Consider the following 25,145-nt stretch of genomic DNA (forward strand, 5'->3'; position numbering starts at 1 on the left):
ACACAGCACAGAAAAATCTCTGCTTGGAGGAATCACAAGAGCAGAGCCAAAAACAAAGCTCACAGACATTAAAAAGATTATTTTTTTGATATTTTGTCCAGATAAGTATCTTCTTCCCTCTCTCCAGTTCTGTAATGAGGTGCTACATGAAATGTAAAAATTACCTGTCAAGTAGGTCAAAAGCTGCACAACTGGGCATTTCAGTGCTCAGGAACTGAAGTTGAACTAATTAAACTAACAGAAGTGCAAGGCTTCTCTTGACAGGAGGAGAGGGATTATTCTTTCTGCTTTCTATGAGCCTGAAACTTCCTTTGATATGAGAGCAATGGAAGCTGTAGGATGAATTTTACCCTCTTCCACATCAACCCATGCCAGGTTCCTCCTGCTCTGTCCCTCCCTAAAAACCTCTCTGTATATTAACAGTGGTGTTGTAAGGTCTCTGTGCTGATCTGTAGAATTATAAAGCAAACTCCTGATGCAAATGCTGCCCAATGCCAATGCCTTTCCCAAAACCCAAACCTCACTGATCACAGGAACTCTGGTGGTGTCAAGTCTCCAAGAGTCCGAAAGGGCAGATTTTGGCCTCGTTTCCTGGCAGACTTAGGAGGAACACAGCACAGTGCTTGAAATTTGGAGTTACTTTGGCCAACAGCTTGGAAATTCTAACAAACTCAAAACATTTTCAAGCTGTGAATCTGAAAAATAACGGAATTTCGTAACATTGTTTTGCAGTTGTTTCACAGCAAAAAACACTCTCACAATGTCATAGACAAAGTGACACCAGCCACCAACCTGAGGTTTTCACAGGTTTGGGTGAAAAGATCATTTCCAGTTCTGTTCTAGCACAGGAATTTCTTCATGGAAGGCAGCCTCAAGATAGAGCTAAAGGACAACTCATCTCAAGCTGTAACTGGTGAACAAGTGATAGCTCAATCCAAATCTAATATTAATGTATATCATATAGGATGCTGACTCATGGAATGGTTTGGGTTGGAAGGGACCTTAAAGATCATTTAGTTCCAACCCCCTGCCATGGGCAGGGACACCTTCCACTAGACCAGGTTTCTCCAAGCCCCTTCCAACTTGGCCTTGAACACTTCCAGAGATGGGGAGTCCACAACCTCTCTGGGCAAACTGTACCAGTGTCTCACCTCCCTCACAACGAAGGATTTCTTCCTAATATCCAATCTACATCTACCCTCCTTCAGTTTAAGGCCATTCCCCCTTGTCCTGTCACTACATGCCCTTGGGAAAAGGGCTACATAAAGATCCCATTCCAACAAAACAAGCTGCTCATTCCATGTCAGAGAAAAAATCCTGGTAGTAGAAATTAATCATCATTTCACCATCCTAACAAGCTTCAGCTTAGTGCTACACTTCATTACATCAGAACACACTTTCCTGGAATACAATTTAAACACTCAGAGAAGAAGCCAGTAATCTCTGCACTGGCCCTCTTAGCCCTCCAGGAACTACTTGCTGCTTTTAGCCCCCAAAAAAATAACATTTCCCAAAAACCTAATGCTGGAAGCTTCAGAATAAGAAATTAAAAAAAAAAAAAATTATTTTAACTTCCCTTATGTAGTCAACCTTTAACTCTAATCCTCTGCTACTCTTGAGGTTTCCTAAAGCCAAGTGCTACAGATGCTTCCAAAAGTAGCAGCCAGAAACAAACCCAAAGAACAACCAAATCCTCTACTTCTCCAAGAACAGGAAACCCCACCGTTTATGGCACACAAATGATTCCTGGATTCCCAGCCTGAGGCTTTCAGTTCCTCAGGCAAACAGGAGGAGATTCAGAAAGCTGTGTAAAACACACCAGAGCAAAGGGCTCCCAGGGTGCCCCTACACAGCCACTATCAGCTGAGTCTTGGCAAAAGAACTACCCAACACATCTAAACACTCCTAAATTCATCTAAATTAGCCAATAGGATCTTTACCTCCTTTTTCAGCAACTACCTCCTTCCCCTATTTTTAACCTTAAACATTTAGTTTTAAAACCAGTCATTCTTGTACTATCTCAGTAGTTAGGAAGGGGAAGATAAATTTAGTGAGCAAGCCAAAAGGCTCCAAATTCTTGAATTAAATCCAAGAACTAAGACTCCTGTTCTCTCTGGCCTTTCAGGAAGCAAGAAAGAGATCCTCACCCCTGCTCCCATCACACACCCCCATGCTCCCTCAGCAATCCCCTCCAGCCAAACCAGACACCAGGGGTACAATCCTTCTGGTGCCCCTGGATGACATCTTTACCCAGAGGTGAGACACAATATTAGAGTAGCAGGAAGAGAACAAGGGAGGCTCCGGCTGTTGCTTTATGTGCCACAAGCATGTTTGAGAATGAAAGGTTTCAAGCTTTTTTCAAACTTTGACTGGTACTTAGCTTAATGAGTTATTTACAGCTCTGTACAGCAGTTTATAGGAGGACAGGAAGTAGCTTCTCCCACAATGAAGTTGACTCAACAACTGTATTTCTGAAAATTACTTTGTTTTGCTCTCACTCCCCAGGATTTAAATTATGAAGGTATTATTTCTTATTAACAGGACTTCACTGTGTTCCAAATCTAACCAGCCTACAAGATGATGAAATGGAACAGCTATTGTGGATACTTTGCCTGAGTACAATGAAGTCACGAGTGCCAAGACCGGCACAAGTATCAGAAGAGATTATTTTCTACTCAGAATGCTGAAAAAATGCATTTACCTATCTTAATGAATCGACAGGGGAACATCTGTTCATCAATTTTATGCTTCAAGGTGAATGTTTCTTTGTTATAATCATTCTTTAAGCCACTGTGGGAAAAAATAAATAAGGTTACTAAATCTTACCTTGTATTTTAGAACTAGCTAATAAATGCAATCTAGGTCATGCCTGAAACACGAAGCTTGTTTCATATCACTCTGAATCATAAGTACACGTGCTGGACCAATGCCTGGGCTGTTCTCCACCACCTTGTGTCTCCCTGGGAGGCAGCACTGGGTGGTGATTTTGGGAGGGAATTGACTTTGGTTCAGTGCTGCTCCCCAGCCCCTGTGACATCAGCCAAGGATCTGCTGAACTGAGCTTTTCCATTCTCCAGAGGGAGAAGGATCAAATCTCAAAATTATCACCCTGACAAAGTGCTTTCTGATCCGTTTATGGGCATTACTTCATAAAAATATCAAATATTTAGTATAATTTACCAAAACCTTAAGTTCATTTTTATTGAAGATGCAAGTACAGGTCCCAAAATGAGGATTTTTATTAAACTTCAGCACAAGTGAAATTACATTAGATATCAATAATTATTACAATACTAAGACCTCTTCCCTCACAGCTGTAGGAGCAATAAAGGCAAATTGCAACACTGGTCTATCTAAAGAGGGCAGAAGGGTGGGAAGGGTTGTGGATGGTTTCTATATGGTCATGAAGAATACCTGCAACACAGAACTTCCCATGTTTCCCCATGGCTATTCTGCTTGGCTACAGATGATGTACACCCATACATTGCTGGAGGTGGACTTCTCTTCTGGAGGCCTCCCAAAATAGACTAGTTCTTGCTTCTCTTGTACTCCTGGATATTTAACTCTCATTTCCCTTTCTGAAACAGCAGAGTCCTTAAAAGGCCCTTGCAAATTTACATTGGCAACTACTCTGGAGTTCTGGATAACGTGAACAGCCAAAAGGCTCTTTCTTCAGTCCTCATCCAACCCTAACTACCAAATCCAACTAAACAAAGGAAAATGCAGGTTTTTTCCCATTTGCCTGTTTAATTTATTTACCCATTTGAGGAAAGGCAGAGCAGATGACTAGTTCAGATCTTTACAGCTGCAATGAGGTTTTTAGGGAGCTTACTTGGGCTTTTAAAAGCTACTTCAAAGTTATGCACCTGGGGAATCATTTCTCTTGTGCCTCAAGCACAGGGAAGGAAGGAATCACAATCCACCAACGCTGCACCCTGCTCTCAGCTCCTCCAAATCCCCAAATTCGCTCTCCACAAATCCTCTGTGGTTAGAGCAGGATCAGGAAGGCTTCCTGAAGTGAGTGTTGGGATTGCTGCTCTGACCTGACCGTAAACATGAGGGCAGATAATTGCAGGATCACAACCACAGCTCTGCTCCGCTGGTGGCTGCGTCTGCTCGGGAACCAGGGGGGAAGAGCATTTTGGTCCAGCCTTTACAATTCCATAGCTGATGGAATCATGTCTTACCTGGATAAGAGATCTGTCATATTCTCCTCATTCATCCCACCAAAAACTTTAAACTTCTTTAAATTGCAGACGTGTGTTTTCTCATATTTGCCAAACGTGATGCTCTGGACTATGGCAGGTCTTTCAAGTTTCAGAATCAAATACTGTGGAAGAGAGAAGAGTGGATTTTAATATTAAAGCCAGGGCTGCAAAACACACTAAGGGAGAAGCATTACAGCCTCCAAAAATTCACTTTCATTCTTTTAGCTTTGTAAACTGAAGATGAAACTTCTCCATTATTATATTTTCTCCTTTGTACTGGAATGAAGAAAAGGGTTTTTTCGGAATATTCCTTTAAAAGCAGTTTATCCAGGAAAAAGATGTGGTTGAACTATCTATTCCTAGCAATTCTATTCAGGACTTACATACGTTCCTTTAAGTTGGACGCAAGACTTCCTGAAATCTGGCAAATAGGATCAAACTACAGGGAGTGAAGATTCAAACGCCCACCACAGCCTGAAATGAAACCTAAACTGAATACACAATTAGATAAATACAGCATGTTCCACATGCTAAGAGAACATCAAATTACTTTTCCTCTCTGGGCTGACGCTGTTTAACCACTGAGCACAAAGTTTGGTGCGTGGAGAACACAGGAACCAACTGCTTATTAACCATCCCAAATAAAACTGAGCCACTTCGTGACAATAAAGGGTCTTTGCACAGAAAATGATGAAAATGTGAACTTGTGGACATTTGCTGCCCTCTTACACCGTGGGGACACATCAGTGTGTGAATAGTCAGGTGATTTATACTCAGGCTCCAGCTACCACCTTCACCGGCACTACTGGAGGAAAAGGGCTGTTCCCAAGGAAAAGCAGGAGCAGGGAAGCACTTGCACCATTCATCGGGGACCACTGAGCACCTTCCCCACCAAACAGGTCTTGGGGGGAGTGTAGAGACATCCTGTTTTGCAGAACACGTGGAGTTTCACACCTGAAAACAACACCTTAAATTCTTTTCCCTGATTTCTCCGAACTAAGCAGAGCACATGGGGAACCGAGGCAAAGCGCAGAATCACAATTACTCATCGTGCTGGATTTTGTTACAAAACCCCATCAGGACTCCAGCACAAGTAGATCAGCACAGAGCTGTAGGACACCTCCCACCACAGGCTCTGCTGGTGGCCCTGTCCCTCCAAGCAGCCAAGCCAGACATGACACCTTATTAATACTCTGCTTGATGTCTTTCATCGACATCAAGCAGAGTATTTTGCATATGTGTGGCTGTTTTCTGTGGATCCTGAGTAGAGACTGAGTAGTCTCCCTATCAAGTGCCACTGACATCACTCTGCTTAGGACAAACAGCTCCATCAGTAGGAGAACCTTACCCTAGAAGAGTAACTCCTGGGAGAGAAGAACAAACTTGCCCATCCATTTAGTTCTCAGTCTTTCTGTCTCAGCCCTACAGAGCTACTAATTCTTAACCTATGAGCAGGACTGACATCACTCTGGAGAGCACCAGGATAAAGATGGGATGGATAAAGGTTCCCAGTAGCTGGTTCCCACTACATTCACAAGAAGCTTAGATTGAAAGAAATACTTGTACATACAACAGTTGCAGATGATGCAGACTGGGTAGATACCTAACAGAAGATGATTTACTGCCAAAGATGTTTCCAGCAACTCAAATTTTTTCAGAGTGAAGAAAATAAACCAGTGTCAGCACTGTGAGGGTACAACAGAAGAATGCTTTGGTGCACTTCCAGATTTTTCTTAATGAAAAATTCCTAGTTTTGTGAAGAACACCATCCACCTAAATATCAGAACCCACTGTTAGTTTAACCTGCAGCAAGCCACACTTTTGTCTCAAAATACTCTCCAAAATTCCAAAAAAAAACCCTGAAGTTCTATATAGAAAACTTATTTTCTAAAGCAGAGGAGAGGAAAGGATGAGCAAAAGGACAGTCCTGTAATGAGTAAGGCAGTACTTGATACATGGCACAGCCTGCTGCCAAAATTCCCATGCAGAACAGACAGTACACAACGTCTAAGAACTCCTCCCACACCATCGTATCTTCCCTGCAGATTTCTCCCGAAGCTGGAAAAGCAAAGCCAGCACTACCAGCAATTGCAATTCTTAATCCTGCTGGAATCCCAAACCTAATGCCTGGGCCATGAACACATACTCTCTCTCAAGTACCACACAAGACTTGCAAAACCTTGGCACAAAGGTCATCCTGCATTATTCAATTCTTAGCCTAAATTATGGGAGAGAAAAGCAGGACTGCACTTAAACCCTTCGTGCCCCAAAGGGAGCAAAGCACAGCAATTACTCCACAGGGCCAGCAGTGATTTCTTAACCCTACAGACAGAAGGGAACTCTGCAGTCCTCCTTCCCACTTCCACACATCCCACCACCTGCTGAGTCACACAGACCCCACAGAAAATAGAAGCACAAAAGCTAAACACAACCTTTTTGTGAATTTATCCACTGACTGATATGGAAACTAAAGACAGGTTTGCTTTAAAACCCGTACCTAGGTATGGACTTCTGGATTTTTTAATGCATATACACACACAAACTGAAAGACTTCTAAACTGAAAGAAGGGAAATTTAGGTTAGATATTAAGAAGAAACTCATTACTGTGGGGGTGGTGAGGCCCTGGCACAGGTTGCCCAGAGAAGTTGTGGCTGCCCCATCCCTGGAGGTGTTCAAAGCCAGGTTGGACAGGGCTTGGAGCAACCTGGGATAGTGGAGGTGCCCCTGCCCTTGGCAGGGGATTGGGACTGGATGATCTTTAACATCCCTTTCAACCCCCACCATTCCACGATTCTATGATATATATAAAAATACAGACATAATATACTTTTTGGGTTTCTAAACACACACACTGCTGCCACTCTGTGGGTACCAGCAACAAATCTCACTGATGTTGAAAAAACACTTTGCCTCAAGAGCTGCAAACAGCTGGGCTGCATGGATATTTTTGGACTGCTACCAGGACTGTAGCCATGACAGACTATTCTCTATGGCTCTGAAAGAAGTGGCAGAACTGTATGCAAGACCAAGTGATTTATTCAACCTGGAGAGAACAAATCTATGAGATCTCAGGCCAATACATACACCAAGATACTTGACACTTTTCCCATTGCAATAAGCAACATCAGTACATTTAATGTCCACGTATTCGCACAGAATTCCAAAAGTCCAAATCATAAACTCAAGAGTTTGTTCGTTAAAACAGGGCACAAGGACACTAACTGGAATAACTGAGCAAAAACCTCAGCCCAACTGTTTAAGCCTCGAACTACAACACTTACAAAAGAGATGCTACAAAACATTTGAAGAGTAAAACTTCTGGTTTATGACTCAACACATTTGTAAGTGAAGATGCACAAAGAGTAAAGTCACGTATTAGCACTTCAGCACCCCAACAGCTCATTACACTGCACCCAAAATAAAGTAAATTCAGCCCTGTCACACTGGGAGCTGCAACAAATTCCAAACTCTTTTGAAGCTCTGGTCTGTGCTACCATTTGATGACAACCATATGAAAGCTTCTGCATCACACAGCTGAGTGTAAATTTTATTAATGTATTTTACATTAATTCCTGATACAATCTACTGAGTAGGATGGAAATCAAGAGAGGAAAACTAGTCTTCCCAGATGCAGAACCAATTGTGTCCACTATGCCACTAACTTTCTACATATGCTCTTCCAGTATTCAAAATTCACATTTCAAAATCCACAAGGTTGGAATGGGTTACCCAGGAGGTGGTGGAGTTACCATCCCTGGAATGGTTCAAGAAATGACTGGATGTGGCACTTAATGACATGGTCTGGTTGATGAGATGGTGTTTGGTCAAAGGTTGGACCCTACCTCAGAGGTCTTTTCCAACCTATTTGATTCTGTGATCATTCAAAACTGCACTGCACAAGCTGCCTGTGCAATTAGAGTCACACTGTAACTTATTAATTTCTTTCTCTTTAAGCTTTTTTTTATTATGGAGTAGTGAAACTTGTACTGCAGGTAAAAATAACCACCACAACATAACAAAATAACAGGAGCTGTTCTTGTCCACGACACAAACCTCCTGATTGCTTTTTCAATTAAGTTGGTGGCTAAATAAAAATCTATCCTTTTGTTCTACGTATTATTAATCAAGCCACTCAGGGAAATTAGATGTTGTTCTGTGTCAGACCATCACTAGAATCATCAGGATGAGCCTTTATGACAGAGCTGTGGTCTTCAGCATCACCAGCCTCATTGCTTCACACTTCCTATGTAAACTGAAAACTGGATTAAAAATAGACCCATCAGCCCTCTCCTGCTTGAATAGGTTACTACATAACAGGTTTGTTATTAAATATATAATTTCTGGGTCATCTATTTCAAGACTCAAGAAAGATATCTAATTTAATAAACAGAAAACCAGCTGTCAGATGTATTTCCTTTCACTGGCACTCATTCATAACCAACTGGTGGCTTTCAAGGCCATGAGAATTACTTAACTCTACCATACCCATAAAGCCAGGAAAACCCTTTACTAAATACAGTCACGTGGCAGCATTTCAAGTGTCTACACTTCCACTTTCATTCTCTTCCCTTCCTCAAAAAGGTTTGATACAGATTCCAGCACACTTACTGCATTTTCATGGAGCTACTGAACACATTTTGAGGTTCTTACCTACATTCTTCCAGCTCGTGCTCATCCCAGCAAGAGGAACATTGTGAAAGAAAAGGTGCCTGGGGAGGTTTTGTTTCACTTCTCACTCAACAAGGGAAGGGAATAAATCAATGTTTAGGGATTCACTCATACTTCTACCTCTAAGGCAGCACAGCATCCTCACCCCGGCAGGGAATTGCTAAGCCCTGACGTTCAGGTGAGACACTGACGGGACAAACACGAGCGACTGGAGCTTATTAAACCATCTCCCAGCACGTCCCCGTGAGCAGGACTGACATGAGTCCCTGTGCTGTGTCTTAGCCCTGGTTTTCAGCCCATAAAGTTGGGAACAAGGAGAGCTTTATTTCCCTGAGTTTTCGTTCGCTTCCTCTCCGGACTATTGTGGCCACCCACACACTCCAACAAATGCGTCACCGCACAAGTGACCAGTCTTTAACTGAAGTGCTGCCAACACACCACCCATAAAATGAAGCTTTGCAGCTTCATTTTCCATAGGATATGTGATGTTTATTTGGGGGATTAAAAGCTACGTGTATATATCAACATTTCTTGGAATATGAACTACTCAACTTCTAACATAGGAACTGATTTTGCCCCAACTTCTCTCCTCATCACGCTCATAATTTGGTCACCCACTGTTTCAGTCGAAGGTTTCCAAGCTAAGAATCTGCCTTAAGGACTTCAGACACCTGGAAAAACAAGGAAGCACAGTGCCTATGTATAAGTTTTACCTGCATTTAAATGTGGCAGTCTTTCAATGAGCAAGGTGCAAGAATTACTCTGAGCAAAACGCAACCAAATCTGAAGTTCTTTTGTCAAGTATGAGACAACACAAATGGGAATTGTTTCTATATACACAGAAATAATAAAAACTGCATTCTTTGCATCCAGGCCTCTTCTACAAATTTTAATTCCCAATTCCCTCTTTCCAGTTAATTTTTCAACAGAGAAATTAAACTGTCAAAAAATGCTTTACATGGATAAGCTCAGGTTGGAAACATGAGAATTAGCTAAAGTATATATGTACATAAAATATAAATATACATGATATTATAATATGATATATTCAATATAAAGTATATATAAAGTACTTTACATAGTATAAGGGCACTGCAAATACTTCATCTCTCTCAGCACTCAGGATTGGGCTTGCTGAATCCAACTACATAGCATTTTATATTCTCACTGTTGGATACAGAGATTCAGTAAGAGGAATTGAGCAGGATGATCTTTTCCAGTCAGGCAGTCAGGTTTTCTGTTGGTTTTGTCTTTAAATAACAGAATAAAACTTAAATACTGTCTTGCCAATCTCGGTTGCAACTACTGAGATCAATTTTTCCCAAGTCAGACTTTAATTCAGGATACCTAATACATGTCTAGATATGTGACACACAGGTAGATAAATGACAGTGTTAATTCATCTCTCTCCTACCAAAAAGGCTGGTTTAAATGCCTTGCTTAGCATTCAGAGCAGTGCCCAGTTCTCCAGGGCTGGATTCAGTCGTTCTGCAGCAACATCTCCATTCGGGTCACGGCCAATCCACATAAAATTTTTGGAAGACATCTCTTTAACAAGCTCGTGTGGTTTGTACAGAAGTCTGCCACTCTAATTATTACCTGCTTAATCTACATATCCGAATACAACCCTCATCACTGCTTGTCAGCTTGGAGTACAGGATGGGAATATTCTAAAGCACCCATTTACAAGAGGTTCCTTCCCATTCCACAGTCAGATTTTTAAAAGAAATAAATATTCAGGATGGCTCAGAAAATGAAAGTAAATTTGAGCAGCAACTAAAAGTACACCTCAGATGAAAAACCCAGTCCAAAACCACACCACAAAAACTGACCCTGCCTTGGGAACAAGAGCACCCTAAGAACAACATGTGCTTCCTGCACGAGAGGAAGGATGTACAGACTGGAATAGAACCCAAGCTCAGCATCCATTACCCTGCAATCCATAGTTCCTAGACAGACTAAAACTGCTTCAGGCCATGGATTAAGCTCCTATGCTGTTTATCAAAATTATTATATATTAAAAAAATCAAATTAAAAGCAGTATATGCACAGAGGTATCAAGAGAATAAAAATTATTAGTCTTCACAAGCAGGTTTATGAAACATGTTAATGGAATAAAGAGGACAGTTTTCCATCTCCTCTAAAAAATCTCCCACTTTTGTAGACACAACAACAGAGAAGGATTGATGAGAAAATCCAGATGAAAGCTCTTCAGCTGGACAGGATGACCTGCTGCTCTAAGGAGCCACCAGTGCAGACTATCGATTTTTAACACACCTCCGAGGCAAAGCAGCAAGATTTACCTGGAGAAAAATCCTGTGAGAGTTCACTCATGAGGAATCCTTGGGTTAAATACGCAGATAACCAGAACTCTGCACAAGAGAGACACTGCACAAGACACTCTGCTCAGTGCTTTAAACAAAAGAATTTAAAAACAATTCAAACCAGCAAGAAACATAAGAGATACAGAAGCTGATCAAACAGTATCAGAGTAATAAGGTGTGGATCTAACACACACAAAAAAAAAAAGGATAACACATTTATTGGAGAAAAAAAATAAGCAGAAAAGCATTTTCTGGATAATCTAAAACCTACTTAATAGTGAGAAAGCAAATTAGATGCTAAAATCAATACAAATCTTATTTTAATAAGGTGCTTAGCCAGCAGAAGAGGTGACATTGGTGTTTCTTTAACCAGAGGCTACATTTCTAAACGTGCTGTTAAGGAGAAACAAACACAGGCTCCTTAGATCTGGGATTCAAGGCCAAGAACCTACAACAGCCTCCAGTAGTGCTGACAAAGGGGGACCTCACGCCTCATTAGCAACTTAATCTCACCATAAGGTTCCATTATTTCCAGCACGACCACGACTGCCAAGGATGAAACCTGAAACTTCCCCCGCAATGAAGCATTCCTTGAAACATCACAAATCGCTAGAAATGTAAATACCTGATGTACCAACAATCTGCATTTTACTCAGAGAAGGAAACCTACAAAAGCTGTCAACAGCAGCAGCATGCATTCAAAATAAAAATTCCAGGATATATTAAGTTGTACAACACGGCTTACCTGGGGGGGATAATTGCTTTCTGAAGACCACCTTGAGGACTGATCATTGGGTTTATCCACCAAGATATTCCTAAAAAAAAACAAAAAAACGAGAAGCCAGAATTAATTTAAACAACAGCCACCTATTTTTGCTTCTCCAATAAGTCTGTTTACATGCAGAGCAGTAACATTCTCATGCAACCACCTAAATCACCAGGTAGAGACTCGGGTTCTCCCCCTCATTGTTAAAAATTTTGCACATCACTATTTTACAGGACCCATCAAAATACGCCCCCGAGCCTCGTGGTTGAGAAACGGAGCCCCAAGTTGCGAAACAAAAAAAAAATCCAAATTGTGAAACAAATGTAAAACAGATGAATTACAAGTCTGTAATGAAGCGGAAAAAACGGGTTCATTCACCCCATCAGGGTAAGAACTTCTCAATAAGGTTATAGTGATGAGCAGTGAGAGGGTTACTAAGCCAAAAACTGTCCTTTACTAGACAGGCAATATTGGAAGGGAGAGAGAGTGAGAGCTGTTAACCTACTTAAGCTTTCCTGGAGGGTGGAAGATGACCACCTAACTCATGCCAAATTTTAACAAGTATTTTTCATGAGCTAGGAGCCTAGGACAACACACAAGAAAGCAGAAGTTCAACCCTTCAACCAAGCAAAACTGAGCTGCAGTTCAGAATAGCACAGTGTTTATGGGAGATTAGCAAATTCAGAATAGATTTTTTTGGCTAAAATTAAACAGATTCATCATGACAGTCACATGACAGGTCTGCCTCCTCTCCTAATAACAATGTAGTAAAGTTCACCTCCCAGATTAAACTAAAAAAAATAAATAAAAAATAAAAAAACCAACCAAAAAATCACTAAAATGTATATAATTATTGGCGAGGTGACGATGCACCACCTGCTGGACAGGCCTTATGAACTCCACGACATCCAACTAATGAACTCGTCAGCTCATAAAACTTATGTAAAAAGAAGGAAACTCATCAAAAGGCTTATGCCATCTCCATCTGCTGTGTAGGAGGGAAAGAACAGGAGCATCTGGATTACTACAAAGGGCTGGAGGAAAAAGCACTGCCGTGAAAGCTCCGAAGGGAAGGAGGTTAAGTCAGAGGTTGAGCACTAAGAGACAGAAATCAGCTCTCTCTTTCCACACCGGGCAGACCGAAATCGCTGCTCTAGCAACGGTATCCAAGCAGTCCCTGCTGTGACAAGGGAGACAGCAAAGAGCCAACCAAGGGTGGGTGGCCTCTGAAATCCCAACATTTTCCAGAGCTGGTGAAGTGGTTGTGTCCATCTGCAGGCTCGGATCCTGGGAATAAAACTCAGGTTTCCCCTCTGCCTTCAGCTAACTCCCACCATGGCATATTTATTGGCACAGCGATGCCAGCGCTGATCCAGGGCTGCAGGTACTTTATTCACCCATTTCCAATGGGGAAAATGCGATGGAACAGGATATGGACAAGCACTGCCCTCCTGCTCAAACCCCATCAAACAGGGAACATCAAGCCATGGATCTGCATAATTAAACATCCACCTACTTTGCAGTGCAAACAATCTCTCAACTCCAAGAGAAAACCTGACCCCCATCTTTAATTACAACCAGGACAAAACCAACTAAACCAAAAGGGAGAACTTCTGAGACACAGATTTCTAATAAAAGCTGCCAGTCTCCGAGCTAAGTCACAATTAGAAACCACAAGACACTTGCTGTTGAGAAGATTCATACCTGTACTCTCCTATAGCACGCCACAGGCAAGACAACATGGTATTTAATAAATTCTTAATGCCTTTTTCTATCTGGGGAGGAAAAAAAATGCTAAACTTGAAGATATGTATCTTAAATACTTAAGGGATATAAAGGCAGATAAAACTAGATAATGGCCTTTCTCCTTTATGGAACTTTATCCTAGAATGCAAGAAGACAACTTACCCTACAGATTATATTTTATTTATGATGCCATTACATTTGCTTAAATACTGGACATAAACTCTTCATATGTTGAGCAACAATTGCAGGAATTGGCACTATTACATGGTCAGATAATTCCCTGCTGGAAAAAGGCATTTTATACCTGGGACAGATCCCAAATATCGTATTTTTAGAAGGAGATTTGTTTGCTTCTCCAGGTCAAAGATCAATTTGCCACAACCAAAGAGGATCTCAATCAACACAGCTAGACAAGATAAAAATCCTTCCACAGAGAGAGAGAAAAGTGACAGGCAGTCACACAAAATTAAGGCTAGAAAGAAATATGAAAGATAAAGATAGCAGTGTCAATAGAGTCAGAAATGTTTTAAAATACATGGGTTATTAATTTATTAAGATTAAACAAACACTGAAGACAGAAGTCCATATGTACAAAGTCAATTTACCAAAACAATTTAGGAAAATTTATGGGCTTGGAGGAATTCAAGCATTCCATGAGCCATGAGACAGTAAGAAACAAACAAATTCATATCCTAATGGCAGACTCCTTTTTCCATGTAAAGCCCTTTTTCTGGACATCAAACTCCCACACAATACCCGGGGGCAGGCTTTGCAGATATGACACCTAGATTAAAATCTGAGAAACTTTAGAAGCGAAAATTCCATTAACTCAACGACTTTCCATGTAATTTTCACAAGGCACTAAAATAAAAAAAAAAAAAAAAAAAAAAAAGGTATTTGTAAGCCCTCGAGCTACACAGGAACAGAAAGGTTTTACACAAGCTTTTCCTGTGAAAAAAGCAACCCATTAAATGTGGTTTGAGATAACTCCTAATCATCAGCTGTGGGTACAGGATCGAGTCTCTCACAAATCTCCAGCAGTGCCAAGAGGGACCATCCCACCCACTCTCTCCACCAGCAGCTATAATAAAGATTTGCATAAATAACTTCGTTAGTCAGATCAGTTCTCCAGCCCAGCTCATCTCCGGTGCCAGCACCACCAGGGATGGCAAAGATGAGCAGCTGGATCCGGACGAGGGGTTCTTAAACTCCCAATCCCCCTTTCCCACTGGAAAAATCAGATGTCATGATACCTCTGCTACTAAAAGCTAAGGAGAAGGAGCCATTTTCTTTGCTCCACGAGCAGCACCGTGTCCAGAGGTGGCACTGGTGTGCCTTCATTTCCTAACCTGGCTGCCTGCAGGGCTATTAACAGCTCGGCCTTACTGAAAGTGCTCCCAGCCCTAAATAAGTGGATGATTCTGATTTCTCCATGCAAAAAGCCCTTCTGGCAGAGCACAGGGCAAGGTTCTTTTTATTACCCGGGCAGACACTGCCCTCACAACTGCTGGAAGTAGATAATTTTTCCTTTCACCATCCCAGCAAAACCATCATATCCGTTGTGCCAACTGCTGGTTGATCTCTGCTGGAACAACAGAGATGACCCCATGTCTGGGGACTTCTCTGCAAAGAGCTCTGCACGACAACCACGAAGGGAGAGTTCTCCTTTGCTCTGGGGGGGGAAGGGAGAAATAAGATGACTTTGCAGAACACGCTGCAAATTAGGTTTAAGGCTGCTATAATTTGCATCTAACCTAAATATTTTCATGAAGCTGCTATTAAGAGAAATCCACGACTTTAGGAACGAGTCCCTAAGAACAAACAAATCCCAAACACTCGCTTTGCTTGGCACACTCACGTGGCTCCTCGGAGAGCAGCTGTGCAGGAAAGGGCACGCGCGTCGCCAAGAGCACTTGGAACACGGACAGGGCTCCTCTGGAAAACCACAGAGGTACCAGGCCATTACACTGCAAAAAAGCATTTGGAGTGCTAGGGAAACACAGACTAACTGAAAACGGGCAAAATACTCGCTCCAGGGTTGGTTTTTTTCAGTTTTTCCTACAACCGTCCCAAAAGGGATTAAGGGAGAACACGGCAACTGGATTACACGGACTAGAATTTCCACTTAGGCCACCCTAAGAGGTGGTGGACCAACTATTTCAAGCATGTGGAGCCATCACAGCAGCCAGCACAAGGCATCCACGGAGATACTCCTGCCCAGTCAGGACACTGGAATGTACACACAGTCTTAACCAAGAAAAATGGGGGAAAAAAAACAACTCGCCACCAAAAAAAAAGTCCACGGATCTGGAAAGAACTACGGATTTTTTTCTCCTGCAACTCACAGAAACTCACTGCAACTAATGCTGGTTTCAAACCACCTGACTGGGATGTTTGAAGGCCTGTGTGTACCTCTGGCTGTCTCCTAAAGCAGTTCAAAAAAAACTTTTTAGGTTCTCTTACAAAGTTTTTCTCCTTCCTATGGGAAAAGTTCCCTGCTTAAAATGGTAGAAGGATGTAAGGACATGAAAATGTCTTGGTTGAAACGCAGCAAAACACACACAGTTATTATGCAGATCCATTCAGGAAACAAGTTTTTTGGGGGTTTGGGTGCTGTTCTTTGGGTTTGCTTTTTTAAAACCCGGGATTTCTTAACCCCACATTTCTTAACCCCTCCTGCACAGCAAAACAAAGCTTGAGTTAAACATGTACTAGGGTGCACTTTTAAATACGATACTGTGATGAGATCTGCCAAGTGACTGCTCAAATTTGCTTCATCTCCTCAGCAGTCTCACACAAACATCCAGCATACTGTAAATTCACTTCTCTGAAAAGTAAAATAGCTTAGCAAGTGCGGCATAACAAAAATAAACTGAAGGATTTAGAAATCACCTTACAGAGATATCCTTATCAGATCACAGCTGACTATACTGGACAAAAAACTTGGTATTACTTAGCTCTGGCTAAGATATAGCTCAATTAAAAACATGTTTTCAATTATTTCTTTCAATTAACATTGTACTTTTTGGTTTTTAAGCAGCCTCTCGTCGCTGCCAGACCAACCAAACTGCTTCTTAAATGCAAAATGACACTGCTGAAGGCACTTCCAGTAAGGCAAATTACGAAGTACTTGTTTTTCACTCCCCCCACCTACTTAAGACTTCTTTAAACAAGATCTCTTTGATTCATCAGCACTTCCTCCTGACACGCCAAGAATTAAATGTTTACCAATAGTGACTAAAATTGCAGCAGTGAATTTCCAGGAAGTCATAGAACTGTTTGGGGTTGGAAAAGACTTCCACGATCACCAAGTCCAACCATTCCCTCAGCACTGCCAAGGCCACCAGTAAAACCTGTCCCCAAGTGCCACCTTTAAAATCCCTCCAGGGGTGGTGACTCCACCCTGTTCCAGGGCTTGACAATCCTTTTGGTGAAGGAATTTTTCTTGATATCCAATCTAAACCTGCCCTGGCACAACTTGAGGTCACTTCCAGGTTCTCAGAGCCCGGTAAATAACTTCTATTCCAGTGACACTCCACAGCCCTAAATCAGGGATTAAACTTTTGACTGTATGGCAGCACTGAGAGCCCCAAATCCAGCTCCAGGATGGAAATATCAGTATTGGCACAGCGGAAAAACAAACTGGAGACAAAATAAAGTCAGGTTTAGTCATGTATGTTGGTACCCACAAAAACTTCATGCATCACAGATGATTACCAGCCTAATTGTCCCAACATTTAGGGATTATAATTCAGATGCAATTTAACCGGTAAATGATGCTGAGAACCTTTAAGCTTAAAAAATTACCAAGGTTTGTTCTCCCTCTGAACAAAAAGGAACTTTTCCATGTACTTCATATCTCTCTACTTTTTTATATGAAAGTAACTTAAAATGTCAGTGATATTAGTGAACTCAGTGATTATAAGATCCTCTGGAACAGTTTCTTTTACTCATTTCATACTCAGTGTTCATTTGTACATGTCCAAGACACAAGCATACCTGAAATCCAGCCTTTTAGCTTAGCCTAGGTGAGGTCTGAGGAGGCTGCCTGAGTAGAAATAAATCCCTGGCTTAATAAAAGGACCAAGAATAGCGTGAATTCTGCCCTTCAATAGTCAAGGAAAAAGATGAAGAGATTAAATTCTTCAGCTGATCGGATTTGTAGCCAACAGATAAAATATTGGAGTAAAATTTGCCAGAGTTTAAAAAAAACCCACCAGCCACGACCACTTGATAACAAAGTTCAGTTTTCATTTCATAAAATATCTCATAGCTTGCTGGAAAATAGTTTAGGTAGTGTGTGAGCAGGGGGATTTCTGCTGCCAATCACCAGAAAAGTCGCTGAACTTCAGCTTTCCAAAACTTCCCCAGTTCTGGTGGAGCAGCTCACTTCAGTACTGCATGGTGCTCACTTCCCACTTCCAAAAGCACTTGGGAAGGGGCAGATCTTTTACCAGAAGATTAGAGGATAGCAATGTCCACACAAATCCCTTGGGCTGTGTTTTGGAAGCATCACAGCCCTGGTGGAGTATTTTTGCTTGACTAATGCACATATGGAAAAATTTACCGAAGGCCAGGAAGTAGATTTAGGCCTTCCACAATTTCACAACATTGCAGGGATGCTCTTACATGCCACAATATTAGTAATATTTCCACTCAGAGGAAGCCACAAAACCAGACTAAGTTATTACATGTACAGATATACATTGCTAATGTAAGCCATAAACACATCTTTAACATTCATCAGCACCGTAACCTCACACCCAGTAAAAGTTCACCCAAAAAACTGATGCCTGTAAAAGAATTTAAAGCAGACCATGTTCAACAAAACAGACTGGAGCCTCCTCATGCCCAAAGTGACGTCAGGTTTGGAGATTTTTTCCACCAGAACTCTATGGAAAATGCCTCTTGGTCCCAGGTGGGACAACCTTCACAGTTTTCCTTTCAAAATTAAGTTTCTCACTAATTAACTCAGGGAATGCAGAAGACAAAATACTGATCTGGGAAAATAAAGAAGTATATGTATATATGGTATATAAAATAAAGAAGCCTGTTAAGTGCTGCTTATTTGGGGAAATGCATTACAAGCCAAACATTTGCCCCTGGAGCTACATTACAGAATAATTCCTTATTTTGGGGCAATATACATAATTCATGCTGAAGGAAACAGCAGTTCCCAAGCCAGCATTACTTTCATATTTGGCAGCTTCCAAACCCTGTACCCAAAAGCAGGTTTTCAAGGAGACAAAAATGTGAGAGTTAGCAATAGTACACCACCATGAGAGAGCAGAGTGGGAACTCATTCAGCAATTCCTTACTCACGGGTCAGTTTACCGAATCCAAATTTTTCCCTTCCATTTTAGCACTCTGTGAAGACCATCTCTTTACTGATACAACTTTCAAGTTCAGAACACGCTAGGAAATTGGTATTTAAATACAGTTGTAAGAGCCAAATGCTGCTTAAAGGAAAAGGAATCCCAGAAAAATACAGGTCACGTCCCAGAGCTTCAGCCTTTTTTCAGGCACCTTCCCAGAGCTCCAGGGTGACATTATGAACCCAGGAGTCTCAGGAGGAAAGGCAGGGAAGACCAAGGAAAACACCACCAAATTCAAACTGACCAGGGCACAGTTTTTCTCCAGGATGAAGATCCTGTTATTTGCCAGGAACAGCAAAACACTCCAGCAGAGGAGGAGCAAGTGCCATCAGCTGCTGCAGCTCAAATCCAGACGTGCAGGCTGCTGTCCTCAACTCAAATAGATGGCTGTGCTCCTTGATTTAAATTGATCCAGGAAATAATTTCTCAAGGATTATGCACGCTGAATTTCAAGTAATGACTGAAATAGCAACTACCTAAAGCAACAACCACTCTGCATCTTCAGTGCTCCCTCCTCCCCTTCCAGTAACTGGTGTATTATGGAATTCAGGCCCAGCTGAACTTACAGTTCACTCTTCCCACAAAATTCAACAGGCAAAAAAGCACAGCTACATTTGGGGTTACAAGTTCATATAAAGTCAAGCACTGGCTTGCTCTGGAACATGATGAATGTGCAGAATTAGAAACTATATTCTTTGCCATGAAAAAAAAAAAAATCAAGCAGACTGTACATGATGTCTGAGCAATTACACTCATCCCAAGGAAAACTCTGTTTCACAGAGTGTTTTAGTCTTTAAGCCAGTAATTAGTCAGCAGGAGCTGGAAAATTTTTATTAAACTCACAGGCTGTACAGCCACATACAAGGCAAATGATCCATAATCTGATGATGTTAACACCTTCCAGGAAAATTGTACATTCTTAATGTTCCTGAAAAATGCCATCCCAGAATAGGCTGAACATCCAATACAGGTTCTGCCAGGTTGGTCACACCAGGGAACCTGAGCAATTAGCATTTCACCTTCATCCTTCTGCCAGTGAATAAAACTGTCTAATCTCTTAAGTAATGTCTATATTTTATCTGGGGCCCAGAGATTTCTTCTTATACTACAGCACTTGTGCTTCTACCTGGGAAGCAAGAGGTATCATAACTCATGATTCATCATAACTTCATAATTGTGTGATTTTTTTTTTCACTCCCTTCACCTCTCTGACATTTTTCTTTCTCACTAATTCACCTTATCAGACACCAGAGAAGCACCTAATACTTACATATTGAATCTGTGCAACTTTATTTTCTACAGAAATGTTTTGCTCTCTAAGTACTGAATTTCAGCTTTTGGAGAAAAATCCTAGGCTACAGAAGTGATGTAAACAATGGGAAAATGCCTGTCAGAACGTGAGATTGTCCAGAAACATCCAGAAAACCCACACAAACAAGCAGGGGGGGAAATATTTTCCACTGGACATTGAAAAGAATGAGAAGCAGAACTGAGAACATTTCTATAGACAGGGTTCAGCAGAGGGGAACAGAGTGGGGCAGCTCCCTGTTTTAGCCAGGGTTTGCATTCCCAGCTCATTTGAGGGAATGTTGGAAGTACTGATCAATATTTAAAGCCATCAGCAGTGACAGACCCAGCCCTGTGCCTGCTCACCTTCCCATATCTCAAGGCAAAGCAATCACAATGAGGAAAGTGAGTTGGCTACACTGAAATATTCAAGTAAAGCTATAAATACTGACAACTGAAGCTGAAAAAACTACATTATTGCTTGTTTGTGCAAAAAAAGCCCCAAAGTCACAGTTCTACAACTGGTCCACCCTTTGGGTCTGGTTTAAATGGCTTTAAAAGGCCTCAGCAGAGGGTACCCTCACCTTGTCAGGGAAATAGAGCTTGGGCTCAGGGAACAGAATATTAAAAATAAAATTTTTCATTAGTTATGACTGATCTCAGCTCGAACATGGGATTCTTCAAGACCTGGATGCATCTTTATGGAAATTTATGAACCTCTAAGGTGCAGATCTGAGTCCCTGGTTTCACGTGACAGGGGAGTTGGAGTTCAGGTTATTTTCCTCCTGGGTTTTTCTGTTTGGTTTTGGTTGGTTGTTTTTTTTTTTTTAATCCTTATGGACTTTACCCCCAAAAGTTTGTCACACGTGTTGTTCTCAGCGCTTTCTTACTAACGTTTTGCAGGACCTTAGATTTGAAAACATAGAAGAGTTTTTACTCTCTCAGAGTAATCATAATACAGAACTACATTTTGAACTTTTCAGGAACTTACTGTCACATCCTCATAGCTAGAAAGCAAAACAAAAAAAATTTGCTTTCTCACTTTAAAAGTCTATGAGTCACTCACATTTTACCATCAAAGTATCTTTGACTAAGTTTACTTCCTCCTGCTTTGATGGAAATACAGAAAACCAGCAAAAATACAGAATTATTTTAAGTGCATTTAACAAATCAGCTGGTTCTTTCCCTGCTCCAGTACACTTCCTAGGAAAGGGACAGCAGAGTCATCCAGCCTTCAGCATTTGATACCATTCAGGGTGTCAAACTGGAAAAGACTGGAATTCTCAGAACAACTGAAGTCCACCATGAATTAGATAAAAATGAGTTGCAGTGAAAAAGCAATACAATTAGAAGGCTGTAAATGGTATTAAATTTCAGGTAAGAAACCAATTTATATTCTTAGTAACCACCTTAGCACAAAAAATAGTAAAACAAATTACCAACTAAAAATCCTAAAGTCAAACCTAGGAAATACACTGATTTTCCTCTACAGGGATTCTATACAGGAAGACCTGAATGACTCTGAAGATCTGAGCAATAGAAATGGGATGAAACTTCCTCACAAAGGTATGTGACTAGTGCAACATCACAAAAGGCTCTTGTTAGTCTCTGAAGTGGGATTTCAGCTCCATAAAATGGTGACAGAAGGACCCAAGTGCACCAGTCAAATACAAAACACCACCAGTCACGAGTCTAATGCCTCCATTAGAAACCAGGGTCCTTGGATACAGTAATTTGGCAGTAGAAAAGGGTGCACGACTGCCATGCACAGAGCACAGCACTTCACCCCTTATCCAACTCAGAGGAAGTTCAAACTGGAGCAGGTACAAAAACAGGCTACTAAAATATCAGGATATCAAGTGCTTCTCTCAGAATGCAGAGTAAAAGCTTTTGATTCTTTTCCTTATCAAAAAAAGAAAATAACCACCAAAAAACAACCCCAAGCTTGGACAAAGGTGACATTACCTTCTATAAACTGTTTATCCCTCCTTATCCAAAAAAAAAAAAAAAAAAGAAGTGACTGAGCTCATCACTTCCTGTAGAAGTGCCTCTGCACAGGCAGAGCATCTCTGGAAACACCAGATGTTTCAACAACAAATTTCCTCTTGGATCAATTTTCTTCCCAAAGGCAAAACCTCCCCTCAGTGCAAACTGAACTAGCCACTATTACCAGACCAACTCTTTCACTTCTACCCACAGAGTTTTTAAAGTAAATATCCAAGTCAGTGTTCCTGCTGGCAGCTACAAACCAACAGAGGGCAACTCCAGTGGTTTGAAAAACAGGAGAATGATTCCTTGGCAGACTCCAGAAGGATAATCCACACTCAGTGTTTGGAAAGGTCTTTGTAAACACACAGGTAGCCACAGCCCTGGTGAAAGAGTCAGACACTGAATCCAACATCAATTCCGTGGTACCAGCACTAAATGCCAGAGGAGAGATGCCAGCATTCACCAGAGGAAGCTTCTGTCACTGAAAGAAAACTGGTCTTTTTTGATAGACTACTGATCCTCAACTAGAGCATGACCAGAAAGGCCTTTGAAAAACACTTATAATTTTGTTTTCTTTTGCTTGGGCTCTTTTTTTTTTTTTAAGAAAAAAAGAGCAGTTATCAGATGATTTCAGTACTCTGAAAAGTTTCAGTGCCAGTTCAGCATCACATAACCAGATGTGATATAAGTCACTAGACATCTAACTTCTTTCCTGGTCAGCAGTGATTAAAGTTTCATATTTCATAACTTTGTTTTACATTTAAAACCATAGAACTACTTAAGAAGTGTGTTTAAATCATGCTTAGCTGACAAGCCACTCTGCTCCCCTTCCACAAGCACTTCTCCTGCACTACCACAACTCCCAACAACAAGCAGCAATATTTAGTAAGTTGTATATTCATTCCTACATCCATGAGGGCAGAGCCCCTCTTCTACTCCAAGGTCAAGTGGTTTCTTCCTAGTTAGACTAGAAAACTTTCTCAAACTTTAAACTACAGCATAACCAGAATTCTCATTATTGTGGAATCATTTAGGTTAGGAAACACATCTAAGATTGACTCCTTCCAGACAAGCATCATTCTGTTCCTCATGTCAAACACTAAGACAAGTTTTAGCTCTACCTGCATGTCCATCCCATAGTATGTTATGTTCCGGTCCCAGCAATTTTCAAGTTTTCAATCTTTGCTCCAAAAAAACCCCACCCTCTCCTATGTTTCTTCACACATTTTCTCTTTTTGAGAGTCTAATCTCAAATCACAGGTCAAAGCTCCTCCTTTCCATTTCAGACTGCATTTAAGCTCTCTCCTTTTTCATTCCCATGGGAATCAAAAGCTAGAAAGTAAAACCCAAAACTTTCAGAGCAGACAGCACATTAAGACCAGCATTCCTCAGACCAAGGTCAGCATGCTAGAGAATAACCCCATTCCTGGGATTACGCTGCTGAAAAGCTAATAAAAAATGTTTTCCCTGATGATAAGAACTTCTAAACAACATCTTAAAAACAGTCAAATGCAAGGTCATGCTTTGGAAAACACCAGCCCTGCTATAGGAATGGGAATTGTATCAGGGAAGACAATGACATTAAGGACTTTGGGCAGCACTGCAGATGCCACGTGAACATTAAATCCTGACATGAGCCTGGAGCAAAAGGGACTAAGGGGAGCCTTGGAAAGGGGTATCAAGGAGAAAGACAATACTATGTGTTTACATCTCATCAGTGAGATCAATAATGGACTGTCACCCTCCTGCTCAGGGAACAACACTTCAACACAGAGTTAAAAGTCAGAAATGCTGGTAGAAATAACTACAAGATGATCAGAGACCTGAAAGAGCCACCCTGAAGTCAAGTTGATTTAACAAGAAAGATAAGGGGATTACTTAATTATCACCAAAGATTATCAATTAGGAAAGAATCCACTTCTTTTTCATACCTAACACAGCAAACACAGGGAAAGATACAACAACAAGGAGTTCAGTTAAAAACTTGTTTTTAACTGTTTGCTTCATTTTGGAAAGTGGAGATAATTGAGGATATTAATAATTAACAACTAAGGCAACTCTGTCACTTGTTGAGAGCGGGTGAGTTGAGGATACTTCAATCAAAGGTCAGTAAAAGCAGCACAATCGATGATCAGGTGAGGCTCTACAACCCACAATGACCCAGCTGTCCTGTGATCCTAACGGTCCTCCCAAATTCCAGCACCAAGGCTGGCTTATCAAAAAGGTGTTACTGAAACTATTATACCTAAACCTCACTGTGGTCACTCCAAACTTCTCTGTCAGTCACTGGAGGAATTTAACAGGCTGTAGCTGAATGCCACAGAGCCAACTCTCCCACTGAGGATGTGATCAGGGTAGTACAGCAGCACAAACACATGGCTGTGAAGCACAGCTCCTGCCTCCTCCTGCCAACCCCCAAATTCCCAGGGGCAGGAGGTGAGGGCAGCAGGGGACCCCCTCCCCCAAAAGCCACACACAGCAGGTGACAGAGCCCAGCATTCCAGGTCAAGGGCAGGAGAGGACACCCAGCTGCCAAAAAACACAGAGCCCAGAGGCACCTGACAGCCCCTCACCTGCAGGGCAGGGGGCACTGACCCTTCTCCCCATTTCAACCAGTGACTGACCAGTCTGTCCCACAAATGTCCTTCCCCCAAACCTTGGGTCAGCTCCACCTCCTTAGGTGCAGCTTTCCCTTGCCCATCCCTGGTGCTCAAGGCCCCCAGATCTGACCCTCCAGGCCCTCCCCACTCACTCATCACCCCAAACCTGCAGCCCAGACCC

General features: G+C 41.6%; 1 protein-coding gene across 2 annotated transcripts in view; it reads right to left on the reverse strand.

The window, feature by feature from the left end:
• The window catches only part of MKLN1 (muskelin 1), a 91,093-nt gene extending 67,576 nt beyond the window's left edge, over nucleotides 1–23,517 (reverse strand). The window contains exons 1-4 of one of the 2 annotated variants that reach the window (XM_018083593.1): nucleotides 23,486–23,517; nucleotides 11,947–12,016; nucleotides 4,188–4,330; nucleotides 2,702–2,790 (exon numbers count right to left, since the gene is read on the reverse strand). In XM_018083593.1, coding sequence (XP_017939082.1) covers nucleotides 2,702–2,790; nucleotides 4,188–4,330; nucleotides 11,947–12,016; nucleotides 23,486–23,502 — 319 coding nt within the window. In that variant the 5' untranslated portion in view covers nucleotides 23,503–23,517. Of the gene's footprint in view, nucleotides 1–2,701; nucleotides 2,791–4,187; nucleotides 4,331–11,946; nucleotides 12,017–23,485 lie in introns of those variants that run through there. The other variant, XM_018083594.1, reaches the window with a different exon arrangement.
• Nucleotides 23,518–25,145: the final 1,628 nt, after the last annotated feature.

The sequence above is a fragment of the Manacus vitellinus genome, unplaced genomic scaffold (genome assembly GCF_001715985.3).
Source record: "Manacus vitellinus isolate BGI_N305 unplaced genomic scaffold, ASM171598v3 scaffold_65_pilon, whole genome shotgun sequence".
NCBI lineage: Eukaryota > Metazoa > Chordata > Aves > Passeriformes > Pipridae > Manacus > Manacus vitellinus.